Source organism: Scyliorhinus canicula, chromosome 12 (assembly GCF_902713615.1).
Source record: "Scyliorhinus canicula chromosome 12, sScyCan1.1, whole genome shotgun sequence".
Taxonomy (NCBI): Eukaryota; Metazoa; Chordata; class Chondrichthyes; order Carcharhiniformes; family Scyliorhinidae; genus Scyliorhinus; species Scyliorhinus canicula.
In genome coordinates, this window is record NC_052157.1 from 9,555,655 (window position 1) to 9,576,182 (window position 20,528).

The window sequence follows — 20,528 nt, forward strand, 5'->3', positions numbered from 1 at the left end:
CGGGATTGACATTACATTCGTTACTGATTATTGTTGGGTGTAAATGTGAAAAAGGAGAATATTTATTTTTTTAAAGTATATAATTAAGCATATATAATAATTATTTTAAATAAGTCTTAGTAAATGAGATCAAAATTGCAGTGCTGCTGAAGAGATGAGTTTTTATTCACACCCAGACCCTCACTGGTCCCAGTAGCCAGAGTTGCCTCTACAATGAAAATGATTATCCCCCACATGCACAAGACAGTAATTCAAGCACAATGGACAACTCAAACTATCCAAAAGCAAGGGGTGCAGGGAGAAAAGTTAGAGAGAGTGCTAATGAATCAAACAGCTCGCATCCATAAATAACATGTTGTGACTGAATCTAAACAGTGTAAAATCTATTTAAAATATTTTGGACACTTTAATTTTAATATCGAACCTTGTAAATGCGTTGCTGGCCCATGAGAGAAAGGTGTGAGATCACATGGTGATTAGCCATTAGAAGTATGGTCTGAACCAAACCTGGGGCAAAATTAATGGGATTGGAAGAAACTTGGGCCAGTAGTTGACCTTCTTGAAACCTTGTCATGGGTCCCAGTTGAGAACCTCTGCTGCAAACCAGAATTGATCTTTTAACCATCATTGACTTTGAAATAGTCAATGAAAACAAGGTTTGTGAAATATGTAAGCAGCACAATTTTTGAATTAAAGGTGCACAAACAAATTGTGTACGAACGAAAGGTTTGTGACTTCTAAGAGGACAAGAGAATTTCTACTGACCATTTTCAGTTATTTTGAGTTATTTGTCCTTTTGGTGTCAATTGTATTAACAGGTATGTTTTAATAATATAAATTTCTCTTTGAGATTTATATTGAGATTGCTAGTAGTCGCCACACTACCAGAAGGATGTGGAGGCTTTGGAGAGGGAACAGAAAAGATTTACCTGGATGTTGACTGGTATGGAGGGAATTAGCTATGCGGAGAGGTTGGATAAACTTGGTTTGTTCTCACTGGAATATCGGACGTTCGGGGCGACCTGATAGACGTCTACAAGATTATGAGGGGCATAGACAGAGTGGATAGTCAGAAGCTTTTTCCCAGGGTGAAAGAGTCAATTACCAGGGCTTAAGGTGCGAGGGGCAAGGTTTAAAGGAGATGTACGAGGCAAGTTTTTTTACACAGAGGGTAGTGAGTGCCTGGAACTCGCTGCCGGAGGAGGTAGTACAGTAAGAAGTCTGACAACACCAGGTTAAAGTCCAACAGGTTTGTTTCAAATACAGTACTAGCTTTCGGAGCACAGCTCCTTCCTCAGGATGCCAGACAATGCTTAGAATGCGAGCATTAGCAGGTAATTAAGTCTTATATAGCCAAGTTCCGCAAACATGAGTACGGCCTCAACTGGGACCTGGGATTCATGTCGCATTACATTCATCCCCCACCATCTGGACTGGGCTTGCAAAATCCTACCAACTGTCCTGGCTTGAGACAATTCACACCTCTTTAACCTGGGGTTACCCCTATTTCTGGATCTGTAAAGACTTAAATTACCTGCTAATGCTCGCATTCTAAGCATTGTCTGGCATCTTTGAATTTGTCGATATATATGTTTCTGGAACATACCTCTTCATTCACCTGAGGAAGGAGCAGTGGTGTTGTAAGACTTCTTACTGTGCTCACCGCAGTCCAGCGCCGGCATCTCCACATCACGGAGGAAGTAGTGGAAGCAGATACGATAGTGACTTTTAAGGGGCATCTTGACAAATGCATGAATAGGATGGGAATAGAGGGATATGGTCCCTGGAGGGGTAGGGGGTTTATTTCAGGCGGGCAGCATGGTCGGCGCAGGCTTGGGGGGCTGATTCCTTTGCTGTAATTTGTTTTGTTCTTTGAAATTGGAGAATGATTTCTCAGTTATAAATGTTAGAGGTAGGGCAGCACCGTGTCACAGTGGTTAGCACAGCTGTCTCATGGCACCGAGGTCCCAGGTTCGGTCCCAGCCCTGGGTTACTGTCCATGTGGAGTTTGCACATTCTCCCCGTGTCTGCATGGATCTCGCCCCCACAACCCAAAAGATGTGCAGGTTAGCTGGATTGGCGACGCTAAATTGTCCCTTAATTGGAAAAAATGAATTGGGTACTCTAGAACATAGACTATAGAACATGCAGTGCAGAAAGAGGCCATTCGGCCCATCGAGCTGCAGCGACCCACTTAAGCCCTCACTTCCACCCTATCCCCGTAACCCAATAACCCCTCCTAACCTTTTTGGTTGCGAAGGGCAATTTATCATGGCTAACCCACCTAACCTGCACATCTTTGGACTGTGGGAGGAAACCGGAGCACCCAGAGGAAACTCCGCACAGACAGTGACCCAGCGGGGAAGAGAACCTGTGACCCTGGCGCTGTGAAACCACAGTGCTATTCACTTGTGCGACCGTGCTGCTCCCATGCCCCGTTACATGCCCCCTTACATGCCCCCTCGCTCTTCACCCCCCTAACCTCCCAGGAGCCCCTACTTGCGTCTCCCGTCCTTCAAACCCACCCCCTCCTTTCATGGGCATGGTCCCCTCAGGTCCTGACTCTTGGCAGTGTTGCACTGGCACCCTGGCAGTGCTCCTGCCAGATTAGGAGTGCTCTTGCCAGTTTAGCAGTGCCAAGATGCCCACTTTCTGGGGGAAGGGCCAGAACTAACCCTGACCACACAGGGGCCTTGAATGCCTGGGAATCTAAGGCAAAAGGCACATAAGATTTACTTGATACAAAAGGAGAAGACAAAAGCAAATACAAGGAACTTGGAGCAGTTTAAAAAAAAAAAACAGGAATGTAAAGAGACATTTTTGAAGAATAAAATTATCAAGGAACATGTGCTGCAGAAATAAATAACAAAAGAAAAATGAAAGTAGGAATAAGGACATAAAAGGATAAGCAAGATGAGTTCTCTGTAGCAGAGAAATGGCAGAGTATTGCATTACTATTGCGTCTCAGTTCATACTAAAAATAACAAAATAGACACTTCACAAGAGATGCGTTTAAAAGGAACATTATGAGATTTGGGATAGGAATGGTGAACATAATTGAGAAACTAGCAACACTTAAAAAAAGGACAAAACTTCAAGTCCAGGTGACATGCACCCACATGTACTCAAAGAAGCTATATCGTTCTCCCCGTGTCTACATGGGTTTCTTCCGGGTGCTCCGGTTTCCTCCCACAAGATCAGAAAGACGTGCTATTAGGTGATTTGAACATTCCGAATTCTCAGTGTACCCGAACAGGCGGGGTAATGTGGCAACTAGGGGATTTTCATAGTAACCTCATTACAGTGTTAATGTAAGCCTCCTTGTGGCACTAATAAACATTATTATTAATACACAAGATAGCTAAATACACAAGATAGCTACAAATCTTGATATTGAGATGTTGAGCTACAGAAATAGACATAAGGTACCAACCAAGATTCCACCTGGTAGGTTCATGACATCAGTTAAGGCACTTATAATCAGTGGCCAAATACATGAATGGATGACAAATCAACTAAAATGTTACTAATAAACCCAGGAAATAAGAATAAATTTATTTGCTCAGTGAGTTGGTACAATATAGAACTAGTTATGAAAGGAAATGATAGAGTCACCAGCTTCGATGCTTTCTAAAGGAAACTAAAGGAAACTAAACAAGTACATGAGAGAAAAGGGAAATAGGAAGATATGCTAAAATAACTGAGATAAAACAGATGGAATGGGACGAGGCTCATTTGGAGTATGAACACCAGCACAGGCGAGTTGACCCAAATGGCCTGTTTCTGTGTGATATCATCTGCGTAATTCTTAAGTATGGCCAATTTGTAAAAATGTCTTGAAGCTAGAAATACTAGTTTCTGAGCACATCTGAACAATAAATCATGTGTTACAGCAAATCACTTGATTGAGCATTTTAGACAGTTGACTCTGTGAAAGGAGGAGGAAGTTGGTGTACTGGAAATGAAGATTACGAGAATTTAGTTACACTGAGCAGGGGACTGAAATTAAGGCAATATTAATCCTTGTTGCTGACTCGTTATGAATTTCCCCATAATGCAATATTAAAAATGTTTCCCTTGTTTCAAGGCCCACAGGTTCAGTACACTTATCCAGAGGGAACTTCGGTTTTAGACTCCAGTTGTTTTGGAATAGTTTAAAATGTGCATACCTTTAACCTTAATTTCACAATTTCCATTTACTTGCTCTTTCTCTTTATTTTATGCTACGCAGCCTGGTGCACCAGGAGATATTACAAATTGATCCTTAAAAATGTACTTCCATCACTACACTGAGCACTGTGTTGTGCTTCAGGAACTTTTTAATAAATGTCAATGTTGGGAAAATTGCTATTAAAATATTTTTTGCTGCATTTTAGCACAATACATTCAATCTGTCCTGCACTTCCACTCCATTTGTCATAATGCATCACAAAGGAATGGAGAAAGTGACCTCATGAAAACAGAGCTATTCAATATCATGGGGATATACATACGAAATACAAAAATGACAGACAGGAACAGACCAATTGGTTCATTGAGCCCTGACCATTGAGTCATGTTGCAATTACACATCATTATCCATAATACTTCCACCACCAACCATGTAATCTCCTGGGACAGGGCAGAAAACAGATTAAGAAAAAAAAAAATTAGCAGGGAGAATTTTGGGAATTCCTCTCTAACTCCCGAGGCATTTAAAATTAGTTCAAGGGGACCACAATCACCATAAGGCATATCTTATACCGTGGCCCTACCTTTTATCTACAGTGATGTCAGCCTCAGCCAAGCACACATTTTCTTGAGAAACGAAGATGAAGTTGTTTCGAAGCTTGAGTGCTTTGTCTTTATTAATTGGGAAAAAAGATGCAGTATTAGAGTTGCAGTTTGCTGGCCTTTTCTGCTGATACCTAGGTGGAATTTCAGCACACCTATGTTAACGTGTGGTGGAAATCCATTTAATTATTTTAAATATTTGCTTACTTCACACAGCTCAATAGAATTTTTAAACTGTGCTCCAAGGCATGTTGATTCAGCATCCATGTCTGTGCACCCTTCCTAATTAGTATGTGGCTAGTCTAGCAACATCAAATAATTGTGGGAATCCATCAGATTCGATTGCGCTCCCTTAACCAAGTGGATCCAAACAAAATTATATTGATGTATATAATTATTTTTTCTGTTAAATTGTTGAGGGATTATATATTTGGATTACGGGGTCTAAGAAGAACAAAATAATTTTTGACAATAAAAGGCCATTAACAAGGCCAACAAATCCTTAAACAGTTTCTCACTATATCCTTCAATCACTTCTCTGTTCAAAATGTCATTCATTCTCTTATGAAACAGTTTATACTATCTGCTTCAAAAATGCCACTGAGTTTTTAGTTGCAATAAATAGCAGAGAGAACCATTTCAATTTAACAGAACTCAAGGATTGCCCAAAAGTTAACGTCGGGCGATTACTATTTAAAAATGTTTTGCACCAAATATTTTTAATAATCTACAAAATATAGAAGGCGTCCAATTCCACGTTATTCCTTAATCTATTTATGTTTATGGAATAGTTGTAAGTTACACTATTGTGGAAATGTTATACTCTTCCTGGAAAATTTAAAATCTTGTTTGCTTGCACTTCCTGCCAGAAATGTAACTCCCGGTATCATATTGAGACACACTTCTTTATTGACATTTTACCTATTATGAACCATACATTCGCATTTACAATGGAAACTGCCACGCAGTTTCACCCTCCTCCAGTGGTGGCACTGTAGCTCTTCAGTTTTGCATCTTCCATTTTCTCAGACCATGCTGCCGAGTAACTCTTCTGATTCCCAAATTGTGTAGGCTTTGCTATTCAATGATAATCCTGATTTCCTACAGCTAAGTAACAGGAGATGGTCCAGTAATCTTTTAAGAATATTGCATCCGGAGCAAGGGCTAAACAAGACCAGTGGAGATAACCAAAGTGGCAGAGGAGTCCCAAGACCTGAAGCGAGAACCAGCAAGAGTGGCAAGGATAGACAAAGTGGTGGCAGAGGAGGGGCGGCACGGTGGTTAGCACTGCTGCCCCACGGCGCCAATGACCCTGGTTCGATTGCGACCCCGGATCACTCTCCATGTGGAGTTTGTACATTCTCCCCGTGTCTGTGTTGATCTCGCCCCCACAACCTAAAGGTGTCAAGGTAGGTGGATTGGCTACGCTAACCTGTCCCTTAATTGGGAAAAAAAAACAATTGGTCACTTTAAATTTATTTAAAAAAGAGTGGTAGCAGAGGAGGCCCAAGACCAATAGTGAGAGTTGAGACTAGCGGGGAAGAAAGAAAGGGGCTAGGGAGCAGATGCACAAGGTTTGAGGAAAAGAGAAAGCATACCAAAGTGTGGTGTCAATGGAAACAGGGAAGTAAATTGGATGGTGAGTATTTCTTCTTTTCTCAGAGCCATGAAATTAAAAATTTTAATCGGGTGATGTAGAATGGTGAGTGAATTAGGAATAAAAGTATTGGCACAAAGCAGATCTAGAGAAGGTAAGTAAGATTAATAGTTTACATTTTTACGGCAGCAGAGTGGCCCAGTGGTTAGCACTGGTGCCTCACAGCGTCAAGGAGCCAGGTTCGATTCCAGCATTGAGAGGTTATGTGGAGTTTGCCTGTTCTCCCCATGTCTATGTGGGTTTCCTCTGGGTGCTCCGGTTTCCTCCCACAGTCCAAAGTTTGGCAGGTCAGGTGGATTGGCCAGGCTAAATTGCCCCTTAGTGTCCAAAGATGTGTCGATGGAGTTGCGGGGAGAGGATGGAGGAGTGCGCCTAGGCAGAGTGCTCTTTCAGAGGATTGGTGCAGATTCGATGGGCCAAATGGTCTCCTGTACTGTACAGATTCTGTTCTAAACCAAGTACAAACTGGATTCTAAAGGAGGGAATACATTTTTTTAAAGATTATGGATGGGCAGCTGGACCTCCGGTTGCGGTGATGCGGAGCTAAGCAGCACGTTCGGTAGCTCCCGCTATTTTCGGTCTTTTGGGCTCTTTTAAGGGCCCGTAGCGGCGCTGGTTGGACTTTTCCCCGGGTGGGAACACGTCCACTGTGCTTATCTGCCGGTGGATGGACTGGACCAGGTGCGGAGCGGTCAGAAAATCGGCTTTGGAGCAGAGAAAGGTGCGAGGCAGGAGAAACAAGATGGCGGCAGGCGGGGAACCGGCAGCGTGGCAGCAGTGGGCACAGGAGCTGCTTCAGCGCTGCTTTAGAGAGCTGAAGGCTGAGATCCTGGAACCGTTTAAGGCTTCGCTGGACAAGCTCATGGCGACTCAGGCGGCTCAGGGTGCGGAGATCCGAGAGCTACAGCAAAAGGCTTCGGAGAGCGAGGACGAACTCCTGGGCCTGGCAGTGAAGGTGGAGTCGCTCGAGGCGCTCCACAAGAAGTGGCTAGCGAGGATGGAGGAGATGGAGAACCGCTCCCGTCGGAAGAACCTGCGGATTCTGGGCCTCCCGGAGGGGCTGGAAGGTTCGGATTTGGGGGCTTATGTGGCCGTGATGCTGAACTCGTTAATGGGCGCGGGGTCATTCCAGGGACCCTTGGAGCTGGAGGGTGCCCATCGAGTGCTGTTGAGGAAGCCCAGGCTGAACGAGCCGCCTAGGGCAGTGCTGGTCCGTTTTCACTGCTTCGTTGACCGTGAGTGTGTGCTGTGATATGCGAAGAAGGAAAGGAGCAGCAAGTGGGAGAATGCAGAAATCAGGATCTATCAGGACTGAAGCGCGGAGGTAGCGAAGAGAAGGGCTGGTTTCAATCGGGCAAAGGGAGTGCTTCACAGGAAGAGGGTGAAGTTTGGCCTGTTACAGCCAGCTCGCCTCTGGGTCACTTACAAGGACCGCCAGCTCTACTTCGATTCTCCGGAGGAGGCCTGTGCCTTTGTCCAGGCAGAGAAGCTGGACTCGATCTGAGGACTGGGGGGCTGAGGAATGATGTACACAGTCCGGAGGCTTTGTCCTCCTTGGTATCCTTTAGTTTTTATTGGTTGTGTTTGATGATGCCTTTTGCTTTTCTACTTTTTCGCTTTTTGGGGTTGTTATTTATTTATTTGGGTGCTTTCTCGTTTCTTCACTGGTGGAGGGCTGGGGAGCTGTTCGCGGTCCCACTGGGTCCTGTGCCTGACTTTTTCCCGCGTGTTGGGTCGGGGGGGGCGGGGTTTGGGATGGAAGCGCGGGTTTTCTTCCCGCGCTGGAGGAGCAGTGGGCGGGGCCGGCTGTGGAAGGGGGGAATGGTGGTTGTGTTGCATCGTGGGGGGGGGGGGGTCGTTGGGATGGTGGGAGCAGCCGGGGTCAGCAGGAGTCGGCTGACTTACAGAAGTACGATGGAAGGGGTTACGCAGCTAGGGGGGGCCCTAGCTTGGGATGGGGGCGAAATGGGGGGGGGGGGGGTACCGGGTTGCTGCTGCAGGGGCTGAAGGGGAACTGCTGGTGATGGGGGAGGTTGGGAGGGGGTCTGCCACCGTGGGGAACGGGCCTGGGGGGTTCTGCGGGCACGTGGTGAGCCGAGGGAGAGCTATGGCTGACCTGCGCAGAGGGAGGGGGAAGACCCCCCAGATTCAGCTGTTCACATAGAACGTGCGGGGGCTGAATGGACCGGTGAAGCGGTCCTGGGTCTTGGCGCATTTGAAGGGGCTGGGAGCGGACGTGGCTATGCTCCAGGAGACTCACCTTAAGGTGGCGGATCAGGTGAGGCTGAGAAGACGCTGGGTGGGGCAGGTGTTTCACTCGGGGCTAGATGCGAAGAATCGAGGGGTGGAGATGTTAGTTGGCAAGAGCTTGTCGTTTGTGGCGTCGAGTGTGGTGGCGGACAGTGGAGGTAGTTACGTAATGGTGAGTGGTAGGCTTCAAGGGAAGCGGGTGGTTCTGGTTAATGTGTACGCCCCCAACTGGGACGATGCGGGCTTCATGTGGCGAATGTTGAGCCGGATCCCGGACCTGGAGACGGGGGGTTTGATCCTGGGTGGGGACTTTAATACGGTGTTGGATCCGGCTCTGGATCATTCGAAGTCTAGGACGGGTAAGAGGCCGGCGGCGGCCTCAGTGCTGAGGGGGTTCATGGATCAGATGGGAGGGGTAGACCCTTGGAGGTTTTTGAGGCCGGGAGGTAGGAAATTTTCCTTTTTCTCCCATGTCCACAAGGCTTATTCCCAGATTGACTTTTTTGTTCTCAGCAGGGCGCTAATCCCGAGAGTGGTGGGGGCGGAGTATTCGGCGATAGTCGACCATGCTCCGCATTTGGTAGACCTGGAGCTGGGGGAGGGGAAGGATCAGCGCCCGCTGTGGAGGTTAGATGTGGGGCTTCTAGCAGAGGAGGAAGTATGTGGGCGGGTCTGTAGGGGTATTGAGGGGTATTTGGAAGCTAATGACAACGGGGAGGTGCAAGTTGGGTTGGTCTGGGAAGCGCTGAAGGCGGTGGTTACAGGGGAGCTGATATCCATTCGGGCGAACAGGGAGAGGGGGGAGAGGATCGAGAGGGAGAGGTTGGTGGAAGAAATGGTAAGGGTGGACAGGAGGTATGCGGATGTCCCGGAAGAGGGGCTTTTGAGGAAGCGTTGCAGTCTCCAAGCGGAGTTCGATATACTGACCACCCGGAAGGCGGAGGCACAGTGGAGGAGGGTGCAGGGGGCGGTGTATGAGTACGGGGAGAAGGCAAGTCGGATGCTGGCCCAGCAGCTCCAGAAGCGGGAGGCAGCGAGAGAGACGGGGGAGTTACGGATGCAGGAGGGAACCTGGTGCGGAGTGCAAGGGACATCAATGGGGTGTTCAGATCCTTTTACGAGGGGCTGTACCGGTCGGTGCCTCCTATGGAGGTGGGCGGGATGGACCGCTTTCTGGATAAGCTAGAGTTCCCAAGAGTGGAGGAGGAGCGGGTGGAGGGTCTGGGGGCCCCAATCGAGTTGGAAGAGCTGATGGAGGCGCTGGGGAGCATGCAGACAGGGAACGCACCGGGACCTGACGGGTTCCCGGTGGAGTTTTATAAGAAGTTCTCAGACCTGCTGGGCCCGCTGCTTGTGAGGACCCTGAATGAGGCGAGGGAGGGGGGGCTTTGCCCCCGACGATGTCTAGAGCAATAATCTCACTGATCCTGAAGCGGGATAAGGACCCCCTCCAGTGTGGGTCTTACAGGCCGATCTCGCTCCTCAACGTGGACGTAAAGTTGTTGGCTAAGATACAGTCCAGGAGGGTGGAAGATGTGGTCCCGATAGTTATCCATGAGGACCAAACGGGGTTTGTGAAGGGGAGGCAGCTGAATGTCAATGTGCGGCGGCTTCTTAATGTCATGATGATGGCGTCGGCGGATGGGGAGGCGGAAATAGCAGCATCGATGGATGCGGAGAAAGCTTTTGACAGGGTGGAGTGGAGCTACCTGTGGGAAGTGCTGAGGTGGTTTGGGTTTGGTGAGGGATTCATTAGCTGGGTGAGGCTGCTGTATAGTTCCCCGGTAGCAAGTATGGTGGCGAATGGGAAGAGGTCAGAGGACTTTCGGCTGTCCCGGGGGATGAGGCAGGGATTCCCCTTGTCTCCCCTGCTCTTCGCGTTAGCGATTGAGCCCTTGGCCATGGCGCTGAGGGATTAGAAGAACCGGAGGGGGATTGTGCGGGGGGAGGAGGAGTACCGGTTGTCGCTGTACGCAGATGATTTATTGTTGTACATCGTGGATCTGGCGGGGGGATGCCAGAGGTGTTGAGGATACTTGGGGAGTTTGGGGATTTTTCGGGCTATAAGCTCAACGTGGGGAAGAGTGAGCTGTTTGTGCTGCACCTGGGGGACCAGGAGAGGGAGATAGGAGAGCTCCCGTTGAAGAGGGCGGAGAGGAGCTTTAGATATCTTGGGGTCCAGATAGCTAGGACCTGCATAGGCTAAACTTTTCGAGGCTGGTGGAACAGATGGAGGAGGGGTTTGGGAGGTGGGATGCGCTGCCACTCTCTTTGCCGGGTAGGGTCCAGTCAGTTAAGATGACGGTGCTCCCGAGGTTTTTGTTTCTCTTCCAGTGCCTTCCCATATTGATTCCGAAGGCTTTATTTAGGAGGGTTAATAAGAGTATTCTGGGGTTCGTGTGGGCGCGGAAGACCCCGAGAGTGAGGACGGTATTCCTGGAGCGAGGAAGGGGGGTAGGCGGTTTGGCGCTGCCCAACCTGTGTGGGTATTACTGGGCTGCGAATGTGGCAGTGATTCGTAGGTGGGTGATGGAGGGGGAGGGTGCCGCATGGAAGAGGTTGGAGGTGGCGTCCTGTGTGGGTACGGGTTTGGAGTCATTGGTGACGGCCCTGCTTTCACTCCCACCGGCAAGGTACTCTACGAGTCCAGTAGTGGTGGCTTCCCTCGAAATTTGGGGGCAGTGGAGGCGGCATAGGGGGGAAGTGAAGGCCTCAGTGTGGGCCCCGATACGGGGCAATCACCGGTTTGCAGCAGGGAGAATAGATGGTAGGTTTTTGAGATGGCACAGGGCAGGCATCAGGCGGATGGGGGACCTTTCCTCGATGGGAAGTTTGCAACTTTAGAGGAGTTGGAGGGGAAGTGGGATCTCCCCCCGGGAATACTTTCAGGTATATGCAGATTAGGGCGTTTGTTAGGTGGCAGTTTCCGCTATAGCCGCCAAGCGGGGTGCAGGCTGGGGTGCTCTTGGGGACGTGGGTCGGTGAGGGGAGGATCTCCGCAATCTATCAGGTGATGCAGGAGGAGGAGGAGGAGGCCTCGGTGGAAGAGTTGAAAGCGAAGTGGGAGGAGGAGCTAGGGGAGGAGATCGACAAGGGGATGTGGGCGGACCCCCTGGGGAGGGTGAACTCGTCCTCTTCTTGCGCACGGCTCAGCTTAATTCAGCTGAAGGTGCTGCATAGGGCGCACATGACTGGGGCCAGGATGAGTCGGTTCTTTGGGGGAGTGGACAGGTGTGGGAGGTGTTCGGGAGGCCCGGCGAACCACATGCACATGTTCTGGGCGTGTCCGTCGTTGGAGGGGTTTTGGAAGGGGGTGGCGGGGACCTTGTCCAAGGTGGTCGGTTCCAGGGTGGAGCCGGGCTGGGGGCTCGCGATCTTTGGGGTAGCATCGGAGCCAGGAGTGCAGGAGGCGAGAGAGGCCGGTACCCTGGCCTTTGCGTCTCTAGTAGCCCGGCGTAGGATTCTGTTGCGATGGAAGGACGCGAAGCCCCCGGGCCCGGAGGCCTGGATCAATGACATGGCCAGGTTCATCAGGCTGGAGAAGGTCAAGTTTGCCCTGAGGGGGTCGGTACAAGGGTTCTTCCGGCTGTGGCAGCCCTTTCTCGATTTTCTGGCGGAGGGTTAGAGGGTGGTCAATCTCAGCAGCAACCTGGTGGGGGGCGGGGGGGGGGTTAGGGGTCTGTTAAGGGGGTTTGTTTTTGTGACTGTTTGTTTGCTACTTTTTTGTATTGTTATTAATTTATTGCTTTGTATTGGGGGGTTCCTTCTTTCTGTTTATTTCTATACCTTGTTTATTTTATTGTTGGGAGAAAATTTGTTGTTGAAAAATTTGAATAGAAATTATTTTTTTTTAAAAAATGAATGAGCAGCTGAGACCTGTTGCTTTCAATTCCTGCATTGTGTAGAAAATTCAGGCCACTTCATGTGACTTGGGGGACTAAATGTGAAGGAAGTGTCTACAGCGCTTGAGCTCAGAGTTTCCAAGCTTAAGAAACTGCTGGAGTCACTGTGGACCATCAGGGAGGCTCAAAGGTTTCCTGGATCATACGTTCCAGGCGGTCTCCACCTTACAGATAGAGATCATTCATAATGATAGATAAGTGTAAGAGAAGGCTGGAAGTACAGGGGTCTTTAAGGTGTGTTCCAATCTCAGACTAGTCCTCAGCATTGGGGACTGCTGAGGGTGATGACACATTCAAGGCGTACAATCAAGACCATGGTGCCAATGGATTAGCAAAGTGTAGTGATGCAGTTATTTTAAGAGATTCTAAACCAGTCAGTTTAACATCAGTGGTTGATAGCATTTCAGAAACAACAATCAAGGAAAGAATTAACAGGCCCTTTGGAGAGGTTTTAATTAATTCAGGAGAGCTAGTGCAGATTTGTAAACGGCAGATTGTGTTTTGATTAATTTGATTGAATTTCTTCGATGAAGTAATAGAAAAGGTTGATGAGGAGTGTGAGGTGGATGTTTTCTATATAAATTTTAAGAAACCATTGGTCAAAAGTACCGCAAAAATTGGATAACAAAATTGAGGTTCATGGAATACGAAGGTCAGCTCCAGCTTGAATTTAAAAATTGACTGAAGGATAGAAAACAACAAGTTGTGATAAATGAATGTGGGGGGTGGGAGTGGTGTTCCCCAAGGGCCAATGGGAGGATTAGTGATTTTTTGATAGATAATGACTTGGATGTTGGCATATAGAGTTGCCGATGATATCAAACTTTTAGGTGTGGCAAACAATGAGGATGATACCAACTGACTGCAACAGGACATAGAGAGGCCAACAGAATGGGCCGACGAGAGACAGATGGAAATTAATACAGAGAAGTGTCAGAAGGGATAGGGAGACGAAGTATAGACTTCATGGCACAAAAGTCTGTGCAGAAAAGAGGCGCCCTGGGATTCATGCGCATAGATCTTTGAAGGTGGGAGGATATATTGAGAGAATGTCATTGGCAAAGCGAATGGGATCTTGGATTTCATAAGTAGAGATATTGAGTCCAAAGGCAGGGAAGTAACGCTGAACCTGTAAGCTCTCGTTAGGCCACAACTAGAGAATTGCATACAATTCTGGTCACCACACTTTAGGAAGAATGTGGAGATCTTTGAGAGGGTGCAGAGGCGGTTTACCAGACTGGTTCCAGAGAATTATTGGGTGGCACAGTACTTAGCACTGTTGCCTCACAGCGTGAGGGACCCGGATTTGATTACGACCTTGGGTGCCTGTGTGTGTAGAGTTTGCACGTTCTCCCCGTGCCTGCAAGGGTTTCCTCCGGGTCCTCTGATTTTCTCCCATAGTCCAAAGATATGCTGATTAGGTGGATTGGCCATGATCAATACGCAGGGTTACAGGGTTAGATCTGGTGAGTGCTCTTTCAGAGTGTTGGTGCAGACTTGATGGGCCAAATGGCTTCCTTCTACACTGTAGGGGTTCTATGGTTCTAAAAGGAATCTTAGTTCAACGTTTGGGGGAGCTGGCGGGGTTCTCCTTGGGGAAAAGAAGATTGAGGGGAGATTTGTTAGAGGTGTGCAAGATTATGACAGATTTGGATGAGGTTGACAAAATAACAGTATTCCCATTGGCTTACAGTACAAGGGAATACAGATTTAAGTTTTGGCAAGAGATACATGGGAAATGTGAGGAAGATCTTTTTGACATGGTGCATGATAATGACATGGAAATGCCCGGCACTGGAGGAGTTCTGGAAGGGGGTGGCGAGGACGGTGTCGAGGGTGGTGGGATCCAGGGTCAAGCCAGGATGGGGACTCGCGATTTTTGTGGTTGGGGTGGAGCCGGGAGTGCAGGAGGCAAAAGAGGCTGGTGTGCTGGCCTTTGCGTCCCTAGTAGCCCGGCGAAGGATCTTGCTACAATGGAAGGATGCGAGGCCCCCAAGCGTGGAGACCTGGATCAATGACATGGCAGGTTTCATTAAGCTAGAGAAGATCAAATTCGCCCTGAGAGGGTCGGTACAAGGGTTCTTTAGGCGGTGGCAACCTTTTCTCGACTTTCTGGCTCAACGATAGGGTACGGGGACAGTAGCAGCAGCAACCCGGGGGGGTGGGGGGGAAGGGTGAGGGAAAAGGTGTGGGGGGGCGGACGATGACTATGTTTGTTTATTTAATTTAAATTTATTTTTAAGTTCTTCTGTTGTTCATTGGGGTTGGGGGGCTGGGGGATGGGATACATGCGTCGATACGGTCTGGGGGTGATACAGTTATTATGGGTTATTTTGTTGCGTTTCATTGTTTGTCGTTACGTTTTATATTTCCTGTAAAAAAATTCCAATAAAAATTATATTTAGAAAAAAAGATAATGACATGGAACCAATTTTGCCAAAGAGAGTATGGAAACTGAATCATTCTGAAAGGATATTGAATGAGCACTAGAGGGGAATAAACGTTTAGGGCAATAGGTACAGAGCGGTGGAATAAACTGGCTTGATTGCTCTACAGAGAACCGGCATGGACTCACTGGACCGAATGACCACTTTCTGTGCCATTGTGACTGGGTGGAATTTAATGCTCCCATGGTGGCGACTTTGGAGACACGTAATTGTGCAGGAGGGTGCTGGGCCTCACCAGGGTAGTTATCACACATTGAACCTGAGAATACAAAGACTGTCAGTGTTGCTTGTGGGCTTTTGGGGTGGGGTGGGAAGCTGGGTCCCTTATTCATAGGCATTCAGTGCCTAATTGAGGGACCCGGCATTAGGAAAGTGGGGGTCCACCGAGAGCCATCTCAGCCCTTTCTTCTGAGCATCCCCCTCCCCGAACCAGCGAACCCTCCCTGCAACCTCCATCTTACCTGTGGCCTGGGCCTCTCATCGATCCTAGGCCTCTGGTGGGTGCATTACCAGCAGAAATCCTGGGAGATGCCTGATGCTGGCCAGTTAAAATGGACACTTAATGACAGTAAGCCTTTCCCAATGGAGAGGATGTACAGCTCCACCCAATAGGCACGAACCCGTTCACCAATATTAAGTTCCACCCTATGATTCTACAGTGCACTTCTGTTTATGACAGCAATGGGTATTTGATGGCGAGGAATGTAAGAGTGTTGCTGCTGCTTCAAGTCACCACCTCCAAGTTCCCCCTTCTAAATTGATGCTGTAAGTACATTTTATTTTTTAAGTTTTTGAGTCTCTGATCCCTTCAGATAAGGTGTTAATGTACGGAATTTTTAAATTTCAATTTACTTTAACATAGAAAATACTCACTGGCCGCCCTTCTTCCCACCTGCTTCCTGGTCTGAGCTTGCCTATCCTTCAAGATTCCCCAGTCTTTCGTCCAGTTAGAAAGAAAGACATTCAGGGACAGGTTTATCTGAGCAGTAGCAATTGAGTTCTAATTGTCCTTTGGGTGTGCCTATTAGTGGCACCTCCACACTGCTTTATTCAAGAAATCTTAATTGACACCAATTTGAAAGGGGCTATCAAGTTGTAAGCGTTCTTCATTATATCACATCGTGTGCAACATGATGTCTGTATGTGTAATTATAGAAAGTATTGCGCAATTGAACTTGATTTGTCATTAATGAAAAATTGAAGGTTTAAATCATTTGAAGAGTTTTGTTCTTGGTTTAACGTGACCTCACAATTTTTGTCAGCTATTCATGGAATGTTCCTGAAATAAAAGATGGATAAGAGATGATTGGGACTTTTTATGATTCATATTTAAAATTCAATTTAGGAGGAATTACTGTTTCGAAAGTATCAGAGGCTGGATTCTCTAACTTTGAGGCTACGTCCCCACGCCGGCATGGGAACGGTGGCGTTTTACGACAGAAAAAAATGGCGTAAAACGGCCACCGATCCTCCGTTTGGCTGGGGATAGCTGCAAGGCAGCGTAGATCACCCGGCTCTAGCTGCCGATACGGCCTGGTGAATTGCCAGGTTCGCGGCCACGCATACGCACGGTGGCGGCTTGCAGCGACCGTGCCATGCAAGGTGGCACCGGCTGTTCGTGGACCCGGCCTGCGAAATAGTGTCCCCCGTTTGGCCAGCTTGCGCGCCCCGGACCCCCCCCCCTCACAGTGCCCCCAGTCCCTGGCAAAGTCCAAAGTCCCCACTGCCTACTGATCGGCCCTCCCCCGAATGTGGCGGCGCTGGACTGAGTCCGCAGCCACCACGCCGAGTTCCAGAAAGAGAATAGCATGAGAGACCCACGCCATCGGGAACTTGGCCAGTGGGGGGGGGGGGGAGCTTCGGGGGGGGGGGGGGGGGGGGGGGGGGGGGGGGACCTTCGGGAGCGGGCCTCAGGCAGTGTCCTGAGGCCGTCGCTACATCGTGCGTCATACTCTCCCGAGTACACTGCTTTGGAGGGGCGGAGCAGCGCGAAAGTGGCGCCGACCCCCATTTGGTCGTAAACAGGGATTCTCTGGCCAAATACGATTTTGGCACCGGCGACCTGAGAATCCAGCCCGAGGTGTGTAAAACAAGCACAATATGCAAACTTCAGTTCCAACTGTAGCACAGATGGCCAAGCAATGTCATGCACTACCTCGCTAGATTCTGGTGCTGGGTCAAACTTTATTTAACCCACAGGAATTAAACTTTGGTTAACCCTCAAAGAACGTGTCAAATCATTTGTTCTGCTGGCTACATACAGTTCCTATTTATTCAGCAGGGTCTGATTTAATCAAAATACAACCAGCCAAGAACATTCCAAAGAAGAAGTCGCTTGAGTTTTGGCACAATGGCCCTGGTTTGGTATGTTTATCTTGAATGACATTGCAGTATTAATACAGTGACACTGCAGTGGACTTCCAGCTGTGAGGGCATCTACCTTTTAGGAAATCCTTCTTTCCAAACTAAAGTGTACAGTGAAGCAAAGTCTAGCAGCATTTTTAAAAGTTATATTTAACTACTTTTGGAGAAAAGTGGACGATTCACCATGAACTGTTGACTGATGAAGAGATGGTACATTCATTTATTTTTCAGCCTGGAGTGTAAGACTGAATATGTTCCTTTTTTGCAATGGTAACTAGATATATTTTTATGCAGTTTTCTCATTTTCTCAGCTCTCTATTCCCTTGCTCTGAATTAAGGGAAATAATTCAGCAGGTTTGAATTAAAATTCCAGAAGATACTAGGAAATGTTCAACCTCAGATTAGGATTTGCTACATGACGTTAGACATGTTTTACATAAATAGGCTGTAATTGAAGAGTACTAGCCCAATTCTCTCTCTGTGGTTATTTGGACTTTTCAGTGATTTGTACTTTCATTCAGTTCAGATTATGTCTGGTGGAGAATAGAGAATAGCTGTAATTGTTTCTGAATGATGACTTGAAGGATATTCAATGTGTGTAGCCCATTGCTAAAAATGGTTTTGGAGATCTTTCTTTCAACACTGAGATTTTATGGTGCAAAATACTTTATGTCATCATATGGCTGAAACACTTCAATATCTCCTGCCAGTAATGCACAATTATAGATCATCAACGATTAGATCTTTTGAAATTCATCCATGAGATGTGGACATTACTGGTTGCGTCCGGGGGGGTGAGGTCAGGGTTCCATTTAAAAATGGGTTCTGACCCCTTCCTGCAGAGCTCCTCAGAGCAGGAAATGGGGCGTTCCCCGCCAGGGCACGAAAACAAGACAGAATGCTCATAGATAGCGGGGTCACCCTGGGAACGACTCCGCTAATCCAGAACGCAACTCTATTATTTTGGTTAGATCGGGCCCCTCTTGGAGCCACAGTATTTATGTAGCTGGTTCCGTTAAGTTCCTGATGAATGGTGACCCCATGATGTGGCTGATGGGAATTTGATGATGGCAGTGTCACTGAGTTTCAAAAAGAAGTAGTTAGACTCTCTCTTGTTGGAGATGGTCATTGCCAGGCACTTGTATGGCACGAATATAAGAGATTTGAAAGAGTAGTTGGAATAACTGTAACGTGTTTCTTTCTTATTTAACCTTGCAGGTTGTGAAAGGCCTTACCTACCTGTGGAGCCTCAAGATTTTGCACCGAGGTGTGTGATAGTCTCTGTTAAGCCTTTTAGAAATGATTTTGTTTTTCTTTAAATTTCAAATATTCAAGAAGACTAAAATAACTAATTTAGCGAATGAACCAGCACAAAATTGGGGTTTTAACTCAACAGAGTGGCAAAGGAAATTGGTGTCAGCAACATGGAATCGAGAACTGCACTTGGACATATTACAAAGAACTATATACAAAATTAGATATAGTATTTTTTACCAAAGTTGCTGAAGTTTGTATTCCACAGGGATCTGTGCTGGACCCCTGTTGTTTGTACAAATGATCTGGAGGAAAATGTAGACGGTCTGATTAGCAAGTTACCAGATGACACCAAGATAGGTGGAGTTGCAGATCATGAAGGGGACTATCAGAGAATACAGCAGAATTTAGATAGATTGGAGAGTTGAGCAGAGAAATGGCAGGTGAAGTTCCAATCCAGACAAATGCGAAGTGTTGCATTTTGGAAGATCAAATTCAGGTATAGAGTAAATGGCAGAACCCTTAGGATCATTGACAATGGGCGTTCAGCTCCATAGTTCCGTGAACGGGGCAATGCAGGTGGATAAGGTGGTCAAGGAGGCATACGGCATGCTTGCATTCATTGGCCGGGGCATTGAGTACAAGACTTGGCAGGACATGTTTCAGTTGTATAAAACTTTAGTTAGGCCACATTTGGAATATTGCGTGCGGTTCTGGTTGCCACACTGCCAGAAGGACATTAGATGCTTTGGAGAGAGTGCAAAAAGAAGGTTTACCAGGATGTTACTTGGTCTGGAGGGTGTTGGCTATGAGGAGAGATTGAATCAACTCGGATTGTTTTGTTGGAAAAACGGAGGCTATGGGGAGACCTGATTGAGGTCTACAAAATTACAAGAGGTAGGGACACAATGAATAGTTAGTAGCTTTTTCCCAGGGTGGAAGACTCAATTACAAGGGGGCACAGGTTCAAGGTGAGAGGGAGGAAGATTTTCATGCAAAGAGTGCTGGGTCCCTGGAAATGTTGCCAGTGGAGGTGGTAGAGGCAGGCACGATAGCAACATTTCAGATGTATCTTGGTAGACACATAAACGGGTGGGGAATGGAAGGATACAGATTCTTTGGGCAATAATGAGTAGGTCTAAATAAGTAATGTGGATTGGTGCAGGCTTTGTGGGCTGAACTGCCTGTTCCTGTGCTGTAATGCTCATTGAAAACTCAGGAGTTTTCATAATGGAATTTTGTGACTGCTGTTTCTGTACAATTTTTTTCTCTTCCCTCTAATGCTATGCTCTCTTGTTTCATTAACTTTGGTGGGCACTAAATGTCCTCCTGTAGCTAATCCAAATGCTTTTATTTCAGGGTGAATCTTGGGTTAACAGTGAATGCCAACAGGATATCTAACAATGGAGGATATCATACACGGCCTTGATGCCGTCATTACCTGGTACATGTCCAGTAGGGTGCAGCAATCAGGAATACGTATCTGCCCAAACCCCTTCCTGTGCCCAGAGAAATGTGGTGATTTGCAGTGACTCTACCCCTTCCCTCACTGAGGTCAATTAAGTGCAGACTTTATTTTAAACCAGCATTTCATAGTTGAAGCCTATTAATTGGAACACTTTGGTGGAAATGAACTTATCTCATTTATCAGATCATCCCCATTAATCCAAGCCCATCAGTATTGATCTAACCCTCCATGTTAGCCACATTTCCATCAACTGGCGCCAGCTATATTTACAAGCTTCCAAAACCACAGTGGTGTCATCTTTAGGTGATTAATTAGTAAAAGCTTATGCATTAGATTCTCTTTTTTTCAGAGTTTGAATGCATACTTGTTTGTGTTGTATTGCATTGTGCTTCTTTCATTTCCATCCCTGTAAT

The 20,528-nt window shown here is 47.2% G+C and overlaps 1 protein-coding gene across 13 annotated transcripts in view; it reads left to right on the top strand.

Moving 5' to 3' along the window:
• map2k5 (mitogen-activated protein kinase kinase 5) overlaps positions 1 to 20,528 on the top strand; it is a 338,825-nt gene that overhangs the window by 177,930 nt on the left and 140,367 nt on the right. For all 13 annotated transcript variants that reach the window (XM_038814887.1, XM_038814881.1, XM_038814883.1 and 10 more), the window contains one exon: positions 18,612 to 18,660. In XM_038814887.1, the coding sequence (XP_038670815.1) occupies positions 18,612 to 18,660 (49 nt within the window). The remainder of the gene's footprint in view (positions 1 to 18,611; positions 18,661 to 20,528) is intronic.